We start from the raw sequence: 26,179 nt of genomic DNA, 5'->3' as shown, positions 1-26,179 counted from the left end.
CCAGAAAGAAGCCTTTACTGTACAAGTTCCACAAAAAAGCCTGGTTACAATATGTAATAACGAAAAACTATGTGATACTAAATTACTTCATGTGATTGCTATCCTCAAATAAGAGTTTTTTTGGCATGATCAGTCATATTTCCAATATTAATCCCAAACTTTCACAATTTCTGCCAGGGTATGCAAACTTTTGAGGACAACTGTATGTAAATGCAAAATTGTCGTGATTGAGAGACGGGGGCATGTCACTGAATTTTGCACATAGTGGCCACGGACTTCCCTGGCTGCCCTACATGTACTATAGAAAAACCCTGCCAGGAATTTCAAATACTAAACCTTGGATTTCTCAGATAACTACAGTTCACAACAACATTGTTCATAGGAAATATAATTTTATTGGGTTGACTACAGATACATTTTAATACAATAATTTTCATATATGTTAATACCTAACAGTCGTGGTGGAAACATCAGGCCATACCACAAACCATTTACTGTAAGCACTTTCAACCACTTACAAACATTTAATAGGTAAACAGATCAATGCAATTTACCATTAACAATTTCCACTGAGTGGAAAACAATGAAAACTGTTGGCTGTAGACTGTAATGATCTGTCTAGTAACTTTTGTAGTTGAACGTTGTTGAATTTTCTTGAAAATTGCTATGTGAATATTCAGCATCAAGGTAGCCATACATGCATTAATACTAAATACTTTCCACAATGATAAAAAAAAAAATTGTGGCACTTTCACAATAAAAATAAACCTCTGCTGCTATTATGATGTACTCGCTTGCTGTCATAAGATTATCATCTTCATCAGAACATCCAAACAGTTCTTTAACTTTCACCGCCTTAGCAGTTAAAGCTCCAGAGTTTAAAAAAAATAAAATTCAGATATAAGAAGAAGCAGACATTGTCAGTTCCTTGTATTGAAAATGGCATTCCCAGCTTCCCTCTAGATGTGCTTGCTTCTTGTTGACAACCGTAAGCAAGTGGAAGCTATGAGCAAGAAGGTGTGCAGGGATGCTTTCTTTGATGTAAAGACAGAGAATCAGGTGTGAAATATGGCGTTTAGTTGATAGCACCAGTATAGTTCTCCACGGACATAAAACACAGATACTATTTTTGCAGAGTTAAAGGCAAAGCCAAAGCTCCTTTGTCCCTAATTCTCCTGTGGGTCACAGGAGTATACTTAATCATGCACTCCTGTGACCTGTATTTAGCGGGCTAAAGTCTGCTGTTGGCTGACATCATTCATCCAGTCCAGGCTTTAATGTCGGAATCCACCCATGTGCCTGACTGGCAGCAAGCTCAGCCTCTCAGGGTGTGCTGTTGAGATGCTGAGCCAATTGTTCCTGCCCCCTGCCCCTCCCCAGCCTGGCACTCCAGTGAGCGCTGGAGGGGCAGAGCAGAGTGTCAGTGACTGACAGTCACCAGCTCTCTTCTCACTGAAGACCAAGAACTGAGTGATCAGTGGTCTTTGATCTTCTCTGTCTTGGAGGCGGTGGAGGACAGATGCAGCATCCATCTAGGAGAGTATGTTTCATTTTTTTTAAAATCCAACACTTCTCTTTTAAGCAGGACATACACACGTTGTTTTTTCATTCAACAAAAAATAAATGAACATATCTCTGCATATCCCAGCTTTGCGTTGATCGAAGGCTGGTTTTCCAGTAGGATCTATCAACAGAAGCTGCTCTAACATCCGGCTTCCCTTGAACAAACAGAGGTACACATACCAGAATTCAGCTGGTTCCTGCTGAACTGGCCAAATTTTTGTACATGTGTACCCTGCTTTACATTATTCACATAAATGTATTAAATGAGTTATATATTTTACTACTTTACAGTCAATGGGAGTAAAAAATACCACAGGAGAGCCCAGGACTCAGTAGAAGCGCTCCACCGCATCTCCCTGACCCCCCCCCCCCCCAAAAAAAAAGGTCAGAAGCAGCCTGCAGCAGGCACAGCATACCCTGCTAGGGTTGTCACATCATCCCTTTAATCCACGACACACATTAATTACACAGGTTCTGTGGCTGATTAAGGTGGTAATTAAACTCACCTGTTTATTTAATATGTGTCCTGGATTAAAAGGATGATGTGGCAACCCTATACCCGCACTTCCAGAGTATGGACTCCTCCAACTTCCTCACTGACGTGAGGCATGGAGAACAGGCTGACTGGGGGCCCAGAGTATGGGAAGAAGGCGTAGGCTGCAAGGGAGCCGCTGAAAGCATCAAAGCACCCCTGGATCAAGGAGACAGACTGGCATGAATGGTACCATACACAGACTGGGACAATAGGACAGAGGAGGCAGACTACCCTAGCCTGTCTATATACTATCCTAGCCTGTCTATATATTACCCAGATAGCAAGCAATTGTGCTGCAAGTTTGAAAATGACTTGCTAAGCTATTGCTAGACTTTCCAAGCTTCACAATTTTGTTGCACAATTGCACCATGTCCGCATTGCATGACTCCTGTCAACTTTCTTTGCAAACATTCTGCAAGTCTGCTGCAAGTTCTGGTTCAGTTATGTTGTGCAGTAGTCATCCCACAACAGGGGGCACTGTGGCTGGATTTTCATGCGGTAGACTTGCAGAGCTCTTGCTCACTGCAACTTTACTAGAGACTTGGCACGCAAATTTGCTACAAAATAGAAAAGTGTCAACTAGAACTTGTGCTTCAAGTGCTCTGAATGTGTACAACTTGCCAGTGAAAATGTGCAGCAAGTTACCAGACTTACAGTTCAACACTGCCACAAATTTGTAGCAAGATATTCTTGCTATCTGGGTACCCTAGCCTGTCTATATACTAACCTAGCCTGTTCATATACTACCCTGGCTGGTCCATATACTACCCTGGCCTGTCCATATATCTGCTGACCATGTCTGGCATGAGGAAGCTAGCTGGTGCAGCCACTATTTGTCTTCAGGCCGGGTCCAGAGGCATAGTTGTGGGCCTGTGGACCACGGCTGAAGAAATAGGTAGGAAGGAGCTGCAAAAATCTCCACCCCTGCCACCTCCACCGTATACATGGGCAGGACAAAGTTAGGGTTGGAGCCAAGGGGGCTGCAAAATTGGGTTTCGCCTAGGGTGTTAAAAATCTTTGCGCCAGTCCTGCCTGCCTGGATGTGCAGTGTGGCAGGGGTGTGTAAATCACATGGTTGACTGAATAGAATAAGTAACATTTAGCTGTTTTCTTGGAGTTTAGCTTAAGAACCAACACGTAGGAATAAGAACTCTTTATTGAACAATGTTTTTTCCTCTCATTCTCCCTGAAATACTAACATGGATTTTCTGACAGATTGAGGCAATTTCCATTGATGATGAAGGTGTTTACACTTGTGTGGCTGCCAACTCTGCCGGAGAGGGAAGACAAGATGTTATACTGAATGTGCTGGGTGAGTGTATTTTTTTTCTTTTGGATTAAAAATGTATTAGATGCAGAAATATAACAAAGACTAGCACTTGTGTGGTATTTAAAGGAAACCTAGCAGTTCTGCAGCAAACAGTGGCTATATTGTATTCTTGCAAGAACACAAGAGTGACCTCAAACTCTCCTAGGTGGGGTTCAAGGTCAAGGTTTTGGGGGGGGGGTTTTGCTTATTTTTTTTTTATTGTTTTATTTTAGACCTAGTAGTTTAGGATGAGGGGGTGTTGGGAGAAGTTATGATATAGCTCTTCTAGGTCCACTTTAATGAAAAAACCATAGGGATTCCTAGATTATTAGAAAAGTCAAGCAGTCTAATAGTATCTGTGCTATGAATGGTTCCCTAATATGTTGTTCAGTAGTCGATGAGGTTGTCTGATGTGCACAAATGTTATCTATTGCTTTCTAGTGCCTCCTAATATTGAGCCAACTGATGTGAACCATACAGTGGTGGAAAATCTACCAGCATCCTTAGAGTGCTTGGCATCAGGAAGTCCTTTGCCTGGTAAGAAGTACACACTGCTGCTGCAATTGTCTGTTTTCTAGATTGGTATTTTATTAATTCCATATTGGCGATAAGGTTATCCAGACCAAGTTTCTATACTGATCCTACGAGATGGTATTAAAAAGTGTTGAGACTAGGGGGCGTGGCCAACGAGCGGAGCGGATGGACGTGTGAGTGAGAAGCTCCGCTGTACCCTGAGCTAAAAAGGCGAATAACAGCGTTTCCAGCCCTCGTTTTCGGCCGAAATTGCTGCTAGTACCTGCGGGCAACATCCCTGATGCCATCGAGGAAAAGAAAGGGACATACCAAACCGAACAAAATGCTGGATTTCTTTGTCCAGCAGCGGCAGAGGCCCGTCCAAGATGGCGGCGGCGCACGAGGCCTACAGTCACAGCGGGAATGGACGGCCCGTCACACAGAACAGGGCGCCCAACATGCAGCGATGCAGGCTTTCCACTCTGCCTCCTCCTCTGCATCCACCAGCCCGGCGAAAAACAAGCAGAGAACAGAGGAGCGATTGAATGATACAGGGGAGGTGAGTGCTCTTAATTCTTCCTTGGAGGATACCAGAGAGCTGCAGGACTCTATCACTGAATTTCCCACATTAAATCAACCTGTGCTGGATACTACTTTAAAGGACATGTTAGTCTCACTAAGGTCCACTTTGCATGCGGACATACTAGCTATCACTCAGCAGTTTAAATCTGAAGTGCAGGCAGTAACTAGCAGAGTGTCCCATGTTGAAACGAAAATGGGGGAATTTGCCCAAACCTTTAATGAGCTTGTGGATGCCCACAATGATAGAGAAGAGGACATGGCGGCCATTCAGGCTAAATTAGCGGACCTCGAGGACCGCTCACGGCGCAATAATATCAGAATCCGTGGAATTCCAGAGACTGTACAGCTTCAGGAGTTGCGGGAGTTTTTTATCAATTTACTGAAAGCTGCGCTTCCAGACATTCCTGTGGAAGAATTAGTGGTGGACCGCATTCACAGGTTGCCCAGACCTAAGAGCATTCCCTCGCACCTGCCCAGAGATACGATAGTGAGGATTCATTTCTATCATATCAAAGAAAATTTCGTCCGTGCGACAAGAAAGCGGGAGGAACTACCTCCGGAATTTAAAGATCTGTCTTTTTTCGCCGACTTTTCGGCGTACACTATGCAACGGCGAAAGCAACTGGTCACCATAACGAAACCTCTAAATAACCATCGAATCCCATACAGATGGATATATCCGGCCAAGCTGCTAATCACATTTGAAGGGAAGTCGCACGTCGTGGCCAAGGTCGCAGAGGGCATCCGCCTCCTGGAAGAGTGGCAAATTCTATCACCACAATCCGCTGGTCCACAGAGAACGGAATCACCTCCCTCTACTCGAACAAGTTCGGATGCTGAAACCGGCTGAAAGCATACTTTGACGGTAATACCTCATTCGCCTTTACGCTCAGGAATTGTTATGAAGAGTTTAACTTCTGTTTTGTTGTTTTTTTGGCTGTTCGTTTTTTGAAGAGTGTTATCTCTCCACCGATCGGTTGTCGTCACAGACACCCTTCTATACCCCCAAAATCTAGCGGCTTTTAGCCAGCACAGATTCCATAGGGAATCGTTACTTTTTATTTTCTTTCTTGTCTATTCCTTTTTTGTATTTCTTTTTTTTTTCTCTTGTTTTTTTCTTTTTCTTTTTTTTGTATTCAGTGTCTGGCCTTTTCCAGAATACTGTTGAAGATTTTATTTGCACATACCATCGAAGGCTGAGTTTTGATCTGGTTTGCTTACCTTTTTTTTTCAATATGGCTTTTACCATTTCGTCACTTAATGTTAAAGGACTTAATAGCCCCTTCAAACGTCAAATGGCGTGGAAGGAGGCGAACAAACTGCACAGTGACATAATTTGTTTTCAGGAATCTCATTTCATGGCAGGAAATCACCCCTCATTTTCCAATCGCAAGTTTCCACAGGTGTTCTTAGCGAATGGCCCCAAGAAGAAGGCTGGAGTGATTATAGCAGTTAAGAACACTATTCCTTTCCGTCTTATGGACTCTCACCTGGATGGGTCGGGTCGCTTTATTATTATTATTTGTGAGATTGCCCGGGTGACTTACACTCTAGTAAATGTATATCTCCCGAATTCCAACCAGGGGGGATTCCTACAAAAAATTTTGAAAAAAGTTTCAACCATGAAAAAAGGGCATGTAATTATGTGTGGGGATTTTAATGCTGTTATGCACAGTGAAATGGATGTTTCTAACCCGCACATCCGTAAGTCACGCAGGCAAACTCTCTCAAAAATTTTCTCATCTGGGGATCTCTTTGATGTGTGGCGGTGTCAACACGCGTCCGAAAAGGACTATACGTTTTTTTCAAGTGTACACCATTCATATTCACGCATAGACAGATTTCATGTTGATAAATTCTTACTGCAAAAGTTATTAAATCTGAGATACACACAATAACTTGGTCAGACCATGCGCCAATTTCAATTAGGGTGGGGGATCGTGGCACCACGACGAGAGCTAACAGGTGGCGAAATGAAGTATCTGTCATTTCCCAACCGGAGAATGCAAATCACTTAAAGATGGCATTAACAGAATTTTTTCAGATTAATGCTCCGTCGGTGTCGGATCCCTTTTCCCTATGGAATACGCACAAGGTGTATATGAGGGGATTATTGTTGCAGTTGAGTGCTAGGGTTAGGAGGCAGCGGACAGAAAGGCTTAATGGTCTGTTAGAGAAAATAGAGGCTTTGGAGACTATAAACAAACAAACCTCAACACTAAAACTTAGGGAAGAACTGTTCGGGTTGCGCCAAGATTTGCGTGCGTTGCTGGTCTCGCAGCAGGAGAACCGCCTTCGTTCTCTCAAAGCTCACAACTACAGATATGGCAACAAGGCGGGGAAACTGCTAGCGAGCCAGCTTCGTGAAAGGTTGATACAGCAAAAAATTGGCTGCATGGTTAACCCCATTACGAAGCGTACAGTGCACAACCCTAAGGAAATCGCGGACGCTTTCAGCGACTATTATGAATCTCTTTATAATCTTAAGAATGACCCGAATACACTCCAACCATCCGAGCGATCGATTTCGGATTTTCTAAGTTCGCTAAATTTACCCAAGGTCTCTCAAAGTGATTTAGAGGCATTGAACGCGCCTTGTACAATTACAGAAATTCAAAAAATCATTGGCAGTATGCCACATAATAAAGCGCCGGGCCCGGATGGTTACTCGGCTGAGTACTATCAACTATTCCAAGGTGAATTGTCTCCATATATGCAACAGATCTTTGGGGCCGCAATGTCCGCTGCCTCATTTCCGTGTGAGATGCTTACAGCTTCCATTATTACGTTACCCAAAGAAGGTAAGGATCCCACACTTCCACAAAGTTACAGACCGATATCGTTACTAAACGTAGATATCAAAATCTATGCGAAGCTCATTGCTGGGAGATTGGCGAGATTACTACCGGGTCTTGTCAACCATGATCAGGTTGGCTTTGTACTAGGCCGTCAGGCTAATGACGCAACTAGAAGATTGATAAATCTAATTTATACGGCTGAAAGGTCGGGAAGGCCTTCTCTGCTCCTCTCTTTGGATGCAGAGAAGGCCTTCGATAGAATACATTGGGGTTATCTAGCCGAAGTTCTAAAAAAGTTTGGATTGGCGGGAAACATTTACCAGGCCATTCTAGCTTTGTACTCATCCCCATCTGCCTATGTGTACACTGAAGGTATGTTCTCCAAAAAATTCATTATCTCAAACGGCACTAGGCAGGGCTGCCCGTTATCCCCCATTATTTTTGCTTTGGTAATGGAACCCTTTGCCGAAACCATTAGGAAACAGTTGGCAGTGAAGGGCATTATTTCTCAGACAACTCAACACAAACTGTCATTGTTTGCGGATGACGTCATTTTGACGCTATCTGATCCCTTTAACTCTATCATGGCAGCGCATAACGTTATCGTACAATTTGGGGAAGCCTCATATTATAAAATAAACGAAAACAAGTCCTGCATTTTAGGCATTGGTGTAGATGCCCACATGCAATCTCAAATTCAAACAGCCCTCCCATACCCATGGGCCTCCAATTCCATTAAGTACCTGGGCACGAATCTTACTCCTTCAATCAAACAGCTGTTTCAAGCTAATTTTCCCCCCTTATTTGAATCACTGCAAATGGATATGAATAGACTTAAGAAACATTATATTACATGGCATGGAAGACTAGCGGCTTACAAAATGTTGCTCCTCCCAAAATTGACATATTTATTTAGGGCTCTTCCTATCCTCATACCTGACCAATTTTTTAAAGCATTACAAAAACAAATGTTAACATTTATTTGGGCGGGGAAGAGAGCTAGATTTTCCACCATGGTACAGGGCAAGAAGAAATGGGTTGGGGGCCTGGGTGTACCCATATTAAAGGACTACGCTACGGCAGCGGTCCTAGATCAGCTCCGGGAGTGGTTCTCTTCCCGGGAGCTGAAACCCTGGTGCCAATTGGAACAGGCAGAGGTTCGTTATGGGTCACTACGCTCCCTCCTAATTGCATATAATATTGAACAATTTCATGTTAATACTGATCTACCAACTGTGCAGGCTTCCCTTGGGGCCTGGAGATCCCTCCTAGCATCGTACCAAGCCACAAACACATTTACACGGATTCTTATTCCAGTGGAGTCGCTCCTGTGGTTGATCCCGAACTTATCACTGGTCGGGTGGCGACAGAGCGGGATATCTACGGTTCAGGATCTTATGGTAAATAACCGCCCCATAGACTTCCCGACATTTCAAACCAAATATCGGCTATCTCAGAATGCATTTCTGCCGCATTGCCAAGTTGTGTCTTGGCTTCAAACTAAGAAAACCTCAGGTACTCAATTTATTACGGAAGTGTGGGATTTCCTGACCTCGCCTCATACAAAAAATAAGGGTATTTCATTAATGTACAACGTATTAGGTACGAAATCTCAGTTTTCCAGATTTGGTCACCTGGAGAAATGGGAAAAAGACCTAGGTCAGAAATTTACTGAGTTACAATGGTTGCAGGCCTTTAGGACTAATGTTAGTTTTTCGAGATGTGCTAACTATGAGGAACTGGCTGCGAAGATTACGGCAAGATGGCACCTTACCCCTTATGTTTTAGCCAAATTTTCAGGTGACAGCTCAAGCGAGTGTTGGAGGGGATGTGGACAGGTGGGGACGTTACTACACATGTGGTGGAGATGTCCGCACCTGCGGAGCTTCTGGAACGAGGTATTTAAACTGATTGCCCGTATCACTGGCGTTCTCATTGAGCCCTCCCCGGAAAAAGCCCTACTCAGTATTGGTATGTCGTCTTATCCAGTCAACAAGAGAACGATAGCAATGCATGTTATCTTCGCGGCCAGAACTCTAATAGTATATAACTGGAAAACGAACAACATTCCTAGCATATCAGAATTGATTAGGAAAGTAAACATTATCTCAGAATTTGAGAAAATTTTAGCGTATAGAGATGGGTCAATTAAGACATATCTGAATAACTGGTCTGAATGGAATACCTCTGCCAAGAATTGAGCTTCGTAAAAGTCTGGTATAAGCTGGGCCATCTATCAGTATTCTAGTTTCTCTTCTCCTTTTTTCTTTGTTATTCTACTCTATTCTCTATTATTCTATTTTCGGCTTTATTCCCATTCTGTTTAACTCTTGCTCTCCGTGGTCAGTAATAATTGTGTCAGTGCCTAAACTGGAGAGTAGTAGATTGTATGTGGCATACTATGCAAGTAAGTGATGGATGTGCAGTGGAGACTATTGTATAGCTCCGTACATATGTATAGTAGGCCTTGATTTCTTGTACACATACTGTTATGTATCTGATGTGTATGTATATTGCTGCCTATTATGGGCAAGTATTTAAAAGTTGTTCTTCTGTTTTTTTCTTGTAAAATCCTAATAAAAACTATTTAAAAAAAAAGTGTTGAGACTAGTTTTGTAACACGCCCACAGAAGGCTGCACAAGGCTACACCGCAGTCACAGGGAACACCGACCTTCATAAGTCAGTGGGCCAAAAGATATCGTCCTGTGTACATTGGGAGCTGTGCAACTGGTGCTATTCTGACCGCGGGCATTACTACGTCTGCTATTTCATCATGGACAGCAAGTTAGAACAAACATGAGTTTCTCACCAAAATCAACATGAGTTCGCTTCCACACCTACCCCACTACCAGATTTGGCTCCTGCAGACTTCACCTTCTTCCCAAAAATGAAGGTCTAGCTCAAAGATCACCATTTTGACATCAGCATGAATTGCAGAAGGTGCTTGACACGCTTCAAAAAGAGGACTCACAGGACACATTCCAAAAGTGTCAGGAATGCTGGGAGCACTGTAGTGCTGTGCAAGGGGACTATTTTGAAGGTGATAGTGTGTAAACGTAGATAAAGAACTATCTGGTAAACTGAGCTAGTCTCAAAAAATTTTGATACCACCTCTTATAATACTCCCCGTCTCCTCTTCCATTTGAATAGGCCACCCTCTGCTGTTTGTTCAAGGTGTTCCTCTGCAGATAGCACGTTTTTATCGCACTGAATGGGAATGCCCACCTACTGTATTAGAGTGTTTTGGTCCGAAGTCACTGCTTTCATCAGTTTGCTTCCTCAAATACTTAATATATGTATTCCCTTAAGGTGCCTATTTGGACATATTGATGAGACGACCCTCTCCTCAAAAACTCTTTTTATGCTTAGTTCTTAGCTTTAGCCTTTGGCTCAATCTAATCAACCAGGCACCCCCATTGTACAAACTGACATATGAGGCCAGGGGTTGCTCTAAGAAAATTTCATAAGATCTGGAACCCATGGGTGAACTCAGACCATACTATACCACCTGATACTTAAGGTATTGATTGGCGCTATGGCCCACTTGCTGACTTTCTCAATTAATATACATACACTATATTACCAAAAGTATTGGGATGCCTGCCTTTACACACACATGAACATTAATTGCATCCCACTCTTAGTCCGTAGGGTTCGATATTGAGTTGGCCCACCCTTTGCAGCTATAACAGCTTCAACTTTTCTGGGAAGGCTGTCCACGAGGTTTAGGAGTGTGTCTATGGGAATGTTTGACCATTCTTCCAGATGTGCATTTCTGAGGTCAGACACTGATGTGGACAAGAAGGCAGGCTCGCAGTCTCCTCTCTAATTCATCCCAAAGGAAAGGTGATCTATCGGTTTGAGGTCAGGAATCTGTGCAGGCCAGTCAAGTTCCTCCATCCCAAACTCGCTCATTCATGTCTTTATGGGCCTTGTTTGTGCACTTGTGCGCAGTCGTGTTGGAAGAGAAAATAGCCATCCCCAAACTGTTTCCACATTCCTATAGACACACTCCTAAACCTTGTAGACAGCGTTCGCAGAAGAGTTGAAACTAGCTGCAAAGGGTGGACCAACTCAATATTGAACCCTACAGACTAAGACTGGGATGCTATTAAATTTCATGTAAAGGCAGGCGTACCAATACTTTTGATAATATAGTGTAAAAATATCTATATATTTATACATACAAGCATGTGTGTTTAAACTTTGGGGTGCACATCCTAATGCAAAAGGCTTTGCACGCCTATGGACAGAGCATTGACATCCAGTACAAAAAAACATAGTAAGGCCGCGTACACACGCGCGGACTGTTGGCCCAACTTTGTCCGTCCAACAGTTTGAGCGAACAGTCCGCTCAAACTTAGCATGGACGGACATGGCCACACACGACGGACGAACAGTTTGCTGAAACCGTGCGCGATGACGTGAACGGCACGTACGACGGGACGAAAAATACGACGTCCTATACACTGCAATGCAACCTTCCGACGTGGAAATCCTTTCTGAGCATGCGCGAGACTTAGTTGGCCGAACAAGCCTACACACGAGCGAACAGTCCGCTGAAACAAGGTTTCAGCGGACAGTTTTTCGGAATTTCCGTAAGACCTTGTTCGGCCAACTGTCCGCTGAAACTGTCCGCTGAAGCCCCACACACGAGCGGACTGTCCGCCCAAACACTGTTCAGCGGACAAGGTTGGGCGAACAGTCCGCGCGTGTGTACGCGGCCTAAGGCCCCACAGACACTTTAGCATACTTTTTATTAGATTTTTATATTTAACATATTTCATTTTTAGATAAAATGAATTTTCCGTGTGTTTTCTGTTTGCTTGTTCATTTGTTAAAGCACAAAACTGAAGAGTACTAAAATTTAACTTAAAACGGAGTTCCCTCTGAAAAAATTTTTCTTTAAAGTCAGCAGCTACAAATACTGCAGCTGCTGACTTTTAATATATGGACACTTACCTGTCCATGGCGATGTCCACACCCAAAACCAATCTGTCCCTCGGCTCCCAGGTTGAGGCTCCGCCATCTTCAGTAAGGGAATCAGGAAGTGACAGCCTGGTTCCCTACTGCGCATGCACGTCTTTACTGGTCTCTGCTGTCTTCTGGGACCTCTGTGTCTCCCAAAAGATAGCAAGGGGGACGGAGGAGGGGCCGGCCATGGCGTAGATCACTGTGGAGCCTGCGGCGATCTATGCCCGTAAGTGGGAGCAAATACCTGGATTAGACAGGCATCTGCTCCACCCTGAAAGGTGTCAAATATGACCCCGGAAGGGGGGAGGAATCCAGTCAGTGGAAGTTCCATCTTTGGGTTGAACTCTGCTTTAAAGACATAGTAATGTAAATAAATATGCAAGATGAAAGCTGCAGATAGTATGTCACAATAAAAAAAAAAGGAAAAAATTCACAAGATAATACAAAACTTTGAAGCTATTGGTTTTGTGCAGAAATTGGCAAAACAAATTTTAACTTCCTCTTGCAAAATCCAGTTGCATATGAGGGGATTTATCCAAATGCACCTATATTAAAAGATTTTAAAGACTATGTTGACTCTCCAGAGATACAATACGAGTCCCTTTGTGTAATAATCCCCTCATGTAATAAGAATGCTTGGACAGTTTGTGATGCTGCAGTAATGATGATCTTTTGTCTGTGTACAGTGGTGGCATGGTACAGAGGTGGTCAGCTGCTGTCTTCAATGCCTGGTGTCACCTTTCTAAATGATGGCAGGATCCTGCAAATTGAGAGAATCAGCACCTCTGATGCCGGAGAGTATGTCTGCGTGGCATCTAATGAAGCTGGCAACACCGAGCTCCGCTACTCTCTAGAGGTTCATGGTGAGCACTTGAATTATTCTGTGTGGCAAACCTTTAATGGTTAGATCTTACATATCAACTGTAATCTTCTACCCGTGATATATTTTACTTTCAATACTTCAGATTTACTCATTTCCTTTATGTCTTTTTTATTTGTTAACCCCAGTGCCACCCAGAATTGTATCAATGACAGAACTTGCCACGTTCCTGGTGAATGAACAGGTTTGGTTAGAGTGCAATGCCACGGGAGTGCCTGAGCCAACACTTATGTGGTTGAAGGACAAAATTCCTGTTTCCACGACAAGAGCTGGCCTCCGGGTCAGTATATGAGTTACTTCTCTATTTTTCTCATGTTTTTCTTAGTAGTCATGGAAATATTTCAGTTTTGCATTGTACAAAATTAAATTTACATGGTAGGATATTCAAGGTCTGGTTGCAATTTGAGGTCATATATAACATTTTGGATGAAATATTTGAACATGCCTTTTTTTTTTTTACTAAAGGTCTACAAAGTTAATTGTGACTATGACTTAAAGTAGAGCTAAAAGCAAAACTTCTTTTCTAGTTTTAAATAGAGCTGAGATGGATTACAACACCGCTTTTTATTTCTTTCTGTGCCCCCATTAGGCAGATTCCCCCTCTCTATTTGTCCTGTTTACCATTATCATTATAAGTAAAAAAATAAAATAAAAATTTTGGGTTGTCCCCAGAAAAGTATTGGGGGTTGATCTTCAAATGGGGACACTAGTTTTGGTGACCTGGGGGTCCCCAAGTAATTCCCTTAGTTTACAGGGATTTCCTCTCACTTCCTGTTTGGCAATGGGACAGGAAGTAAAGGGAAATCTCTGCAATGAGACACAGATGGTGAAAAAAAAAATCTGACGGGTTATTTCCCCCCCTTGCTCTATCCAAAATGGGAAAAAAAAAGTTTTGCCTATAGTTCTATTTTAATTACAGGATAATTTTTGTTGTTATCTGGTAGAGCAGCAAAGGCTTTCAACATCTGCTAGTTTTTAACTACGGTACATCTCTGTAACAGAGATTTATTCTAACTTCTCCTGTCCTGGTGACTGCTGATAGTAAGTAAGTGTTTCCAAAGTTTACATTGACAGTTATAAGGATCCAACAGAGGTTTAAACCCCCTCCCCACTATGCTAAATAAGTGTTTTTGTCTGTATTTCCCTCACTTATTTTCATGGTTACCACTGTCATTGAGGTTTAAGACAGGGGAACTCTAGCCAAAACTTAAAAAAAATAACCAACCCTCCAAAATGAACTTCATCTGTTTAAAGCAGAACTAAACCCATCAATTTAGCAGTTTCCCGAAACAGTTATATTCAAGACACGCCAGGAATGATAACTATTGTTGCTTTGATCACAACAAAATGGTCAAGTATGGTGTCAAAGCTGATCACATGTGAAGCACCATCTCAACTGTAGATCATACAGAAGCTAAGATGGCAGCTTCCGCTGCTCCTAATCAAACTATGTGTTTCACCATAGGAAACTCCTACCTATGGTGGAACACGCAGAAGAGGAGAAACCTAGAGCTCTGGTGACCCCAGAAGAGGAGGTTCCATTGCACAGAGCAGATCAGTATAATTTATTTTTATTTTAAGAGAAAAAAAAACTTTACAACCACTTTAATGTGGATCTTGCATAAATAGGTCATTCTAGCCCTATAAACTACGGTGCCCACTCAGCCATGTAAGGTAAAATACGTAATGATGTTTTGTTCTAGCACAAAGATGCTGGCCCTGGGCACTTCATTTTGCTCCTTTAATCATAACATTGAAGATAATACAGAACAGCTAGGATAGCTTATATCAGAATACTTTTGCTAATCAGCTGGTTTGTGTGATGTGAGCCATTTCCATCCTTCTCTAGAGCCCTGGTAAGTTTCTAACCTAGGCCTGTCTAAAGTCATGAGATTTCAAAGGAGTAGTAAGTAATGGAAAGATCATTTCATGAAGTTTTCTTTCTCTGCAGTCTGAGGATATCAAACAGGGCAGCTTCAGAATGCAATTTACACAGAAAATGCATGACTATATGGACAAGACACTATCCACTAAGTGTATCGTACACATAGTATATGTTTAATATAATCCTAATGCAGGCTTTGCTGTGATAACACCTTATTGATTGCTTAATGTTCTTGAACAACTGATATGTACTATTGAATGGTCCAAGTTTTTATATATGAATATTCAGGAGCCATAAATAATGATGAATGAATACAGTTATGTATTAATAAGGCCAGTGTTGATGGGCTTTTGTTCAAATGAATACTGCTTCTCTTACCATTCAAGTCAATAGGAAAGCAAAAGAAGCTTGAAGCAGGTCAAATGCAGGGCAAAAAGTGGTCAGAATCAGGTTAAGGGCACTTATCAATGCATTTTGAATGATCTTATAAGCATCTCAAGCTGATGTCAAGCAAGTTGTATTTGACTTTCAACACGTTTCCAAAGCTCGTCAACAATCAGGCTTATTCTTGAGACAATTCATGGGTCACTATTCATGTAAAAAATAAGTAGCCCATAGCAGCCAATCAGTTGTTAATTGGGTTTGCCCAGGATGACTGGATTACTGCTTGGTTTATTGGTTATGCTCACATCTCTTTTTATACTCATATTGAGTCCAATAAGTCTTTGGTATTTGTCCTTCAGATTTTGGAGCAGGGTAGAATCCTTACCTTGTCTGCAGCCCACATATTGGATTCTGGAATCTACACCTGTGTTGCCGTTAATTCTGCAGGGGAGGACAGCCATGATACCGAGCTGCAGGTCTACTGTAAGTAGAAGGGGTTCACCTCCTCATTTTATATGTTTAAATAACAAAGACATAGTCAGGGCCCTTCCACATTGGGCTTGTGGTTTATTCAATATGATAAATAATATACATGTATGAGGTTTAATTTCTGACATCACTGTCCCACTTTTAAATTGGTTTTACAGACTACACTTTACAGCAGGGGTCTCAAACTGGAAGCCCTCCAGCTGTTGCAAAACTACAAGTCTCATCATGCCTCTTCCTGCAGGAGTCATGCTTGTAACGGTCAGCCTTGCAATGCCTCCTGGGACATGTAGTTTCGCAAACAGCTGGAGGGCCGCTAGTTTAAAATCCCTGCTATACCATATATATGTTCCCTATTGTCAATCCCTTTGTGTAGAAGCACAGACAGACTTAAGCTGGCCATAAAAATGGCTTGAATGTTGACTGATTAAGATGAATTGGACAAAATTCGAGCCATGGGTGGCTCTGACAACATCCCCCAGCTTGACTGTCAGCATCCAACCAGCTGCAGTTACTGCTGCTGTATTCTGACAGCTGTCAGAAGTCCAGACATGTATGGTCTGCTTTAGAGTGTCTGAAGACTCCTGCTCCCTGTAGAAATTATTTCAAATTTTGCCTGTACTAACTACCTCTGGTTCCAATGCTCTATGAGTGCTATGTTATTATAGCTATTTATGCAGGGGTGTATCTACTGTAAGGCAAACAAGGCATTTGCCTTGGGCGGCATTTTTCAGGAGGGCGCCACTACCCCCAGGCAGAAGGGCCTCTTTAACCACTTCCTGTCTTTTAGTGGTTATATCAAAATGATGCCTGCAGCTTCAGGCATCACCCCAGTATAGTTTTTTTTAGAGCTGGCAATCGGCTCTCTTGCAATAGCAATTGGAGCTGCTCAAGAGACCCTTGGGTGAGTCCGCCGGCTGTCTGGAAAGCCAAGCAAAGCCGGTATCAGCTTGTCGTAACAATAAACCGAAAGCAATGACATGACATCACTTACAGTTTACTTGAAAACGATGGCAGTTTTAAAAAAATCTAAAGCATTCAAAAACTCTGATCTGGTGTTTTGAATGCTTGTAGGTGCAGAGGAGGGATTTGTGGTCTTATAGACCCCAGATCTCTATATAGAGTACCTCACAAGACTATTGTTGTCACAAGGATGTTTATATCCCCTGTGACAGCAATAAAAAAACAAAAAAAAATGTAAATTGTCCCCCGTCCTTCTGTGCTCGTGCCAAAGGCAAATGCTAATTATAGTCCCGCATGCACGCAAACAATGATCGTCCCACACAATGAGGTATCACCGCGAACGTCAGATCATAGGTAGTAATTGCACTTGGACGAATCATGTCTCAGGGTCTGATGAGGAAAATGCAGCTGTTCACTGGGAATGGCTGCAGCTTCCCCATCAGGCCATGAGACAAGAACGGTATACCACAGCTGGGGTAGGAGAAATGTAAATGAAGGGGGGCGCCCAATTTTAGTCTTGCCTAGGGCAATACAAAGCCAAAATACACCACTGTATGTATGACCTCTATCTGAACACTCGTACATATGATTCCCTGACTGCAGTTGAGAGGGACACCTTCAGTGATGGCCGTAATTAAAAGGCTTGGTAATTTCTATGTGCAAAAAATACATCTACATTTCAGCTATGTAAGGGAACGTGATCAGACATGAATAAATCATGTGCTGTTTGCAGCGTCAGTCTTATATACAATGTTTTGGCAACAGCCTGTTCATTCTATTTTCTCTTCTGTAATTGACAAGTAATAGGCAATTACTGTTACGGATGCAGATCTTGGCTTTTGTGACTGTTGGCGGCAGTTATCTTCTGGGACGTCTGCCAAACTATACAGATATGATCATTATTCCACTATTGTTAGCATTGTTCTGTTCTGGTACTATGCAGGAAAGCTGGGAATTATGCCAATTTTACTATTGCTACATTTGTATAATGTTCTATCTCATATTTTTTTGAAAACAGTACCTGGACATTATCCATGTTGAAAATATGTTCTATTAGATGTTCCTCTCCTTAGGGAACAAAAAAATCGGCCTAATTTTTAAAATTCACACACTTAACCATGTATCTGTAGTGTATTTGTCTGAATTTCCCACTCACATTAAAGGGACCCTTCTGCAGTGCCTTGAAAAAGTATTCATACCGCCTTTACACATTTTGTCATGTTGCAACCAAAATTGTAAATGTATTTTATTGAGATTTTTTGTGATAGACCAACACAAAGCAGCACATCATTTTGTGGATCATCAACTGGAAGGAAAATTATAAATGGTTTTCTATTTTCTTTACAAATAAATATGTGAAAAGTGCGGTGTGCATTTGTATTCAGCCCCCTTTACTCTGATGCCCCTAACTAATATCTAGTGTAGAGATATGCAATTAGCTGACCTCCAGCTGTTGCAGAACTACAAGTCCCATGAGGCATAGCAAGGCTGTGACAGCCACAAGCATGACACCCAGAGGTAGAGGCATGATGGGACTTGTAGTTCTGCAAAAGCTGAAGGTCCGCTAATTGCATATCCCTGATCTAGTGGAACCAATTGCCTTCAGATGTCACCCAATTAGTAAAAAGAGTCCACCTGTGTGTAATTTAATCTCAATATGAATACAGCTGTTCTGTAAAGCCCTCAGAGGTTTGTTAGAGAACCTTAGTGAACAAAAAGCATCATGAAGGCCAAGGAACACACCAGACAGGTCAGGGATAAAGTTGTGGAGAAGTTTAAAGCAGGGTCAGGTTATAAAAAAAATCCAAAGCTTTCAACATCTCACGGAGCACTGTTCAATCCATCATGTGAAAATGGAAAGAGTATGGCACAGCTGCAAACCTACCAAGACATGGCCGTCCACCTAAACGGACAGGCTGGGCAAGGAGAGCATTAATCAGAGAAGCAGTCAAGAGGCCCATGGTAACTCTGGAGGAGCTGCAGAGATCCACAGCTCAGGTGATTCAGTTCGTGTTGTGCGCTATATAAATACTTCATTCATTCATTCAGGTGATAGAATCTGTCCACAGAACAGCTATCAGTCGTGCACTCCACAAATCTGGCCTTAATGGAAAAGTGGCAAGAAGAAAGCCATTGTTGAAAGAAAGCCATAAGAAGTCATGTTTTCAGTTTGTGAGAAGCTATGTGGGGGACACAACAAACATGAAAAAAGGGTGCTCTGGGGCGGAGGTTCACCTTCCAGCAGGACAACGACCCTATACATACAGCCAGAGCTACAATGGAATGGTTTTGATCAAAGCATATTCATATGTTATGCCGCGTACACACGACAGGACTTAAGTCCGGCAGACTTTCGACGGAGTTCTGACGGAGTTCTGACAGAGTTCTGACGGACTTTCCGAATGAACGGACTTGGCCACACACAATCACACCAAAGTCCGACGGATTCGAACGTGATGACGTATGACTGGACTAGAATAAGGAAGTTCATAGCCAGTAGCCAATAGCTGCCCTAGCGTCGGTTTTAGTCCGTCAGACTAGCACACACACGAGCTGATTTCTGGATCCGGCAGAGTTCTGTCGGAAAAATTTGAAACATGTTCCATTTCTAAAGTCTGTCAGACTTTTGCAAATCAAAAGTCCGCTGCAGCCCACACACGTTCGAATAGTCTGCCGGAATCATTCCGTCAGACTTTTGATGTTGAAAAGTCTGGTCGTGTGTACGGGGCGTAAGAATGGCCTAGTCAAAGTCCAGACCTAAATCCAATTGAGAATCTGTGGCAAGACTTGAAAATTGCTGTTCACAGACGTTCTCCATCCAATCTGACAGATTTTAAGCTTAAATGGGATAAAAAAAACCTACAAGGTTCATTGCCAGAAACCAGCACATGTGTGAGCATACACGCCCTTCCATGTGTACCTTACTCTAAAAACTAGTTATAAATTGGGGGTGGTTGCCATGTTTGTTAAGGAGTAACATAAGTAAAGGAGGGGTGGCTATCAAGCAAGACTGTCACTTTGCCCTATAGGCGTAGCACAGGTTTCCTTTGAGAAGACTAAATATTGTATTTTTAGTAAGCCTACATTTTGAGTTTTAGCCAAAATGAAAACAAGTAGATTGTGATTTATTGCGTTTTTATTTTAAGAGAAGATATTAATTCTACTCAGGCCACCTATCAGAATTCAATCCCTCTCCTTGTATGTAGTACTGTCTTATAACTTGGAATAAAAGAAATGTGATTACTCTTGCCTGTATGATTGCAGTGCCTCCGAGCATCCTGGGAGAAGAGTTCAACTCATCAGTCACTGTGAATCAGCCGGTCACCTTGGAGTGTCAGAGCAGTGCTTTCCCACCACCTGCAATTACCTGGCTAAAAGATGGACGTCCACTTCCTAAACGGGCCGGGATCCGGGTGACAGAGAATGGGCGCTACCTACAGGTTGGTTATCATTCTACACTATTAATTATTGGCAACATGCTTCTTTGATATTCCTGTTAACACTGCTAAAAAAAAAAAAAAAATGAGTACCTTCCACACCTAAAGCGCCAATAATTGTCCAGCTCATAGACTGCTTACATGGGTTGTATTTATTATAAAGGCATTTGTGGGCCATTTCCCTCCAGTTGCTGCATTAACTAATGTGTTTAACATTTAAGCTTTTGAATGGGCCACAACACTTAACCCATGTATGCAATTTGTTTTCGATGCACCACACCACAATGACCAAATGGTTCACATTAGTGCATTGGGGTGCCTTATAGAGCATATGCATTGGGGTGAACTATGTATGCACATAGGGTTGCCATTAAAAAAAAAGACCTTGCAATGCATCAGGCTGTGTTTGATGTGTCACTGTGCCTTGTGGTAATGCATGGTAAAAATGCTTGTTTTACTGAAACCCACTGGTGTGAATGGACTCTTAGTTCCATTTTGAACTATGCACCTAAAAGAGAAGTTCGGGATTTTAAGGCTGGGTTCACACTTTTGAAAATTGAATCCGGGTTTCACCGCATTCAATTCGCATGTCAGGAGATTGTGACCGCCTCTCTAAGGAGCCGGTGCACACATCTCCGGAGCGGCTCCGGTGAGAATTGCACAGGAGTCCTGTGCGTCTTATGGTCCATTTCAGGTCTGAATTCAGCCAACAATTCAGGCAGAAATCAGAACGGGGAACCAGGATGCACAGGACCCCTGCTGTGAGCCGCTCCGTGATGCGGTGTGTACCCAGTCTAAAAAACAATTATTATCGCCTAGGTGGATGCAGCATCGATCTGATGCAGCATCTATAAAACAGAAAACTGGCGCTGGAGTGATATAGTGAAATAAAATAAAAATATAAATGAAATAAATATATATGAAATGTTGCAGCTGCTGCTAAATAAATTGCTAAAATGTTCAAAGAATGGTGAACTAATGAAAAACAGCTCTAGCAAATGTGAAAAAAACTATGCTGCATCTGTCCCCCACTGGCTCCGGAGTGGGAACTGAGTGATCAAACACTGCAGATTGCTCAGTTCTCCCCCTCTGCTCTGAGCAGAGAGCTGTGACTGTCAGGCAGCGGCTCTCTGCTCTCCTCTGCAGTGCTCTCTAGAGTGCTGGGCTGTGAAGGGAGCAGGAGGTGCTGGCTTAGGCTATCGGTGGATAAGGACCTTTTCCGAGCCTGGACTGGCTGAGTGATGTCAGCCAACAGTGGGCTTTAGCCCGCTGTTGGCTGAAAATGGGTCACAGGATCACTGCACTCATGTAATCCATAGACGTATGCCCAAAAAAAAAGCTTTGGCCATACTTCTCCTTTTAAAGAAACCTTGTTGCCATTTTACAAAAAGATTATATGTGCATTCAACACATTTTAAGTCAATTACCTGTAAAGCCCCCCTTATGCAGACACGTAAAAGCCTGGAGACTTTTGCTAGGCTTCAGCAGACTCATATCTGTCACTGACTTGATACTCTGCAGTATTTCCTTTCATTTCTTCTCCAAATAGCTACATAAAAGATTATGTAGGGAAGGTAAAGGGAGGAGCATAGGAGCTGGGCCAGCACAGAGTAATTTGATAATCCCAGAAGAGGAAGAGGGCTATGACATGCAAGGAGGGAGGGCTGTGCTAGAGAACTGACACTTTTTCACATCTCAGTTCTCTAGGATGTCAAGAGGGGTGTTGCAAGTCAATAAATAACACTGCAAGTAAGCATTTAGAATACTTGATTTTTGTTGTGCAGGGTTTCACATTAGTACACATCGTCCACACATATGTTATTTGTCTCTCAACAGATTGACCAGGCTCAGCTGCGAGATGCTGGACGGTACACCTGTGAGGCCTCCAATGATGCCGGGCGCTCTGAAAAGCATTACAATGTCGTCATCTGGGGTAAAAGACTCTGTAACAACCAAATAGTGCCGGCTGCATTAAAGAGATTTTTTTGCAAAGTAAAAACCTGTTTGAGAAGCTCCAGATAAATGCTGCCACTCTCTACCTTCCAGGCCATATATTATTTGTGGGTAGGGTTGCCACCTCATCCCTTTAAACCCGAACGCATATTAATTACACAGGTTCTGTGGCTGATTAAGGTGGTAACTAAACTCACTTGGTGCCTAATGCCGGCCATACACGGTTCGAATTTCGAAAGAATTTTCTTTTGAAAACCGTATCTAAGAATTTTCGTATGAATTTTACACCATTAGTGGGCTGCAGCAACAGCTGATTTTCGTGTGGAAATAAAATTTGAGGAATCGGACATGTTGGAAATTTTTTGAAAAACAAACAATTTTCTAATCAATAATGGGAGAATCGTGTGAGAAATGTAATAAGAAAAGAAAATTTACGGAGATAAAAGAAAATTTACGGAGAGAAAGGAAGATTCCCGGCCAAGAAAATTCTTTTCTGTAACAACATGAGGTGAACTTGAAGGCTTGGTCGGCCGAATTTCGAAAATCAATGGTGGCATCATCGGATCACAAAAAAAACGAATTTTCTGATTTTGAAAAGAAAATTTGTTCAAAATTCGACCATGTATGGCCTGCATTATCTGCATTATTAAATAGTCTTCAGAACCTGTGTAATTCATATGTGTTCAGGTTTAAAGGGGTGAGGTGGCAACTCTGTTTGTGGGCCAGTGTGGATGAACCTTTCATTAGACCTAAACTTTGCACTAGATTCACTCTGTAAGTGGAGGGAATGGGCACCACCATAAACCAATCGGGTTCTACTGCATTGCTCGGTGCTCTTAGGTTAACCCCATCAGTGTGCTTCTGCTCTTTCATTATCCATTTGCTAGAACTTCTAAACTACAGTAGAGAAAATTGTGGTCAGGGACCAGCCCAAGCTGTCCCAAGGTGAGGCTTGGAGGATACATTGACTAATCCTCTGGTTTAACAGAGATGTGAACAGTAGCCTAGACGTTTGGCCAAATGAGCAGCACTGTCAGAAGCCTGGAGTGGCACTTTTCTCCAGGAAAGGGAATTATTTCAGTTAATATTAATGTACCTTTATATTCTCATTTGAGTATATGGATGTATATACTCACGTCTTTAATTTCTTTAGCATATACCTACTACTTTAATTTCTTTTTTGCAACAATCACCTTTAATGCTCTCTTTTTTTTAGTCCCTCCCAGTTTCCCAGCATTTCCTGAACCCTCCTTGCCAGTTATCGAAGGGCAGCCAATCAGCTTCACCTGTGAATGTCAGGGCTCTCCACCTCCTCTGCTTACCTGGATGAAGAATGGTGAGTGATTATAATTCGAAGTGTAATCACATGAAGGCTCTGGATAGAATAGAGAAGACTTAAAACCTTTTATACCTTTTTATAAGGTTTTTTTTTTTTTTTGCTGTCTTCTGCTGGGGAAACGTATCTTTATTTGCTGTCCCAGGGATGCAATAGGAAATCTTCCTGAAGTGAAGACAATGCCCCTCAGAGCCCTTGTACACACGGTCGGAGAATCTGTCGGAATGAGTCTTATCGGACCGTGTCGTCAGATAATCCGACTGTGTGTGGTATGCATCGGACTGATTCCATCCGAATCTCCGTCCGACCCAATTTTCCAACATGTTGGAAATATTTCCCGACCAACTGGGCCGGACGGACCTAATCCGACCATGTGTAGAGCATTTTCATCGGACCAAGTGCCACGCATGCTCAGATCAAATTCCTACATCAAAGCTATTGGCTACTAGCCTGAATGTAGTCCCATCATAACGAAATTACGTCATCACGTTCTGAAAGATCGGATTTTTCGCCAACTTGGCCCGACCGTGTGTATGCAACAGTTTCGGACAAGATCTGACGGACAAAATCCGACGGGCAAAATCCGACAGATTTGGTTGTGGAAATCTCCGACCGTGTGTACAGGGGCTTAGACAGTTGTCACCAACACATTTGGAAGATTTACCCTTGCACCCTGCTCTAGTGCAGTGGTGGACACTTCATTAGGGGCCCAGCCCCCAAAATCCATGCGCCCAGCCCCTAATCTACATGGAGGGCGCCGGACACATGGATTTCAATAGGGTTGAATCGCATAGGGGTTATATGTGGAAGATTATTCTTTGGCAATAAAATGCAATTTTACTAAAACTTCATATAAATGTATTTTCATCTTGATCGGTGATTTTGTCAATTTAATGTAAACGCCAGCGCACCATTTTTTACAACTCTTATGTAACTGTCAAATTGCTTTTTGATATAATAAAATATTTCAATTAAAAATCTTTGAACAATTTTTTGGCTGCTAAGAAAACCCCATGAGCGAACCTCTCCATTTTATAAATGCTTCGGGGTGTGCAGCACCATTAGCTCATGTATATGCGTTTTTCTATTCTGGATTTCAATAGGGTTTTTTTTTTTAAGGACATGATTAGAGACTGAGGCTCTAATTGGCTTCAAAAAGGGTGGGCTAGGAGTGCAGAGCACTGCTCCCTGAGCTCACCCAGTTGTGTGACAATAGAGAATTAATATTCACTATTGTCTTCCTGCTTCTCCTCCCGGCCAATCAGGAAGCAGATCTTCAGACCTGATTCGCTGAGAGGAGAAGCAACCGTATTGGCCAGGAGCAGAAGCATGGGGGAAGCTGCAGAAGATGCCTGCGACCTGGATGCTGTAAGTGCGTGTCTGGTGGGCAGATGGGCGAGCGATGTGGGGTGGGTTGGTTCGCGTGTTTTTTTTTGCCGCTTCCTCCAAAAAGAGGAGCACCAGCCGCCACTGCTGTAGTGATATCTCTATAATGTTGGCTCTCTCCATTCTCTTTCTGTCTTGGTGATAAAAGGAGGAGATCTTTCCAGCAGAGACATGGACAACAATTAAAGCTTGACAAAGGATATAACCCTTCCGCACTCCCTTCAAAACAAAAAAAAGTTTGCATTTATAAACACAGCTTAGAGAGCTTGGAGTCACCATTGCTGAGTTGTTGTTTTTTCTTTTTTAGTTGCAAAGTCAGGGGTGTCATCTTATCCTTTGAAATATCCTTTGAAAAATAATAATACAGCATATACAATTGCAACTCAAGTCATATTGTAACTGAATTTTATTAAAAATCACCTTTCCTTTTCAATCTGCAGCTCTGTAATGTTCTGTAAAATGCAATGCAATATGGTTACCTGGAGGTGTTCTGTACACAGAATGTGTACAGAACGCCCTCCAAAAACATCATTTCCTGCTTGTGTGATTGGCTCACTGATTTTTTCAGAAGTCTGCACTAAGATACAAGTCAGATATCGGGCATCCCCTGCAACAAATATGTCTCCCAATAGGAAATCACGTCTAAAGGGATGCAGACCCTGCAATTTTACTCATTAGAGCCCTACAGGTGCAGCAGCTGATTGATAATTCTGAAACTACTCCCATTAGACTCACTCAGCCTACAGGCACAAACAAATAGAATAAACAGGGATTTCTTCAGATTAACAAAAGGTTGGAATCTGCAACAAGGTTTGTTAAAATCCTTGCAATGTACATAGATCACCTAGAGGGGAATGTTTTATTTTCTCAACAAAAGTGGAGTTACTTTTTAAAGCTGGCCATGCATTACTCAGTTTTTTGTTTAGCCAGCCAGCTGAAAGAAAAAAAATTAGCAACAGTATAAACATGATATGGAAACACTGACAATACCTGTAACAAAGTAATTTGCTTGATTTACACTTAAAAAGTCAACACAGCATGAAATTATTAGCCCCTGATATTTACTGGCAGTTAAAAAAAACACCAAAAAAACGTTTTTTACAAACTGTCAGTAAATTTACTGGCGGTTGGCAACCCTGCTCCCCACTGTGTCTTTGTATTCTGACAGCAGCGCTCTCCTGCTGTTAGAATACA

The 26,179-nt window shown here is 42.4% G+C and overlaps 1 protein-coding gene across 1 annotated transcript in view; it reads left to right on the top strand.

Annotated features, from left to right (window-relative positions):
- HMCN2 (hemicentin 2) overlaps window positions 1-26,179 on the top strand; it is a 361,882-nt gene that overhangs the window by 233,422 nt on the left and 102,281 nt on the right. The window contains exons 36-43 of the mRNA XM_077478193.1: window positions 3,314-3,410; window positions 3,849-3,944; window positions 12,962-13,138; window positions 13,284-13,435; window positions 15,784-15,907; window positions 20,138-20,313; window positions 22,147-22,243; window positions 23,480-23,599. Of these exons, the coding sequence (XP_077334319.1) occupies window positions 3,314-3,410; window positions 3,849-3,944; window positions 12,962-13,138; window positions 13,284-13,435; window positions 15,784-15,907; window positions 20,138-20,313; window positions 22,147-22,243; window positions 23,480-23,599 (1,039 nt within the window). The remainder of the gene's footprint in view (window positions 1-3,313; window positions 3,411-3,848; window positions 3,945-12,961; window positions 13,139-13,283; window positions 13,436-15,783; window positions 15,908-20,137; window positions 20,314-22,146; window positions 22,244-23,479; window positions 23,600-26,179) is intronic.

The sequence above is a fragment of the Lithobates pipiens genome, unplaced genomic scaffold, assembly GCF_037356315.1.
Source record: "Lithobates pipiens isolate NorthernLeopardFrog02 unplaced genomic scaffold, aLitPip1_a1.2 Scaffold_1, whole genome shotgun sequence".
Classification (NCBI taxonomy): domain Eukaryota; kingdom Metazoa; phylum Chordata; class Amphibia; order Anura; family Ranidae; genus Lithobates; species Lithobates pipiens.
This window is presented reverse-complemented; position numbering and strand designations above follow the sequence as displayed.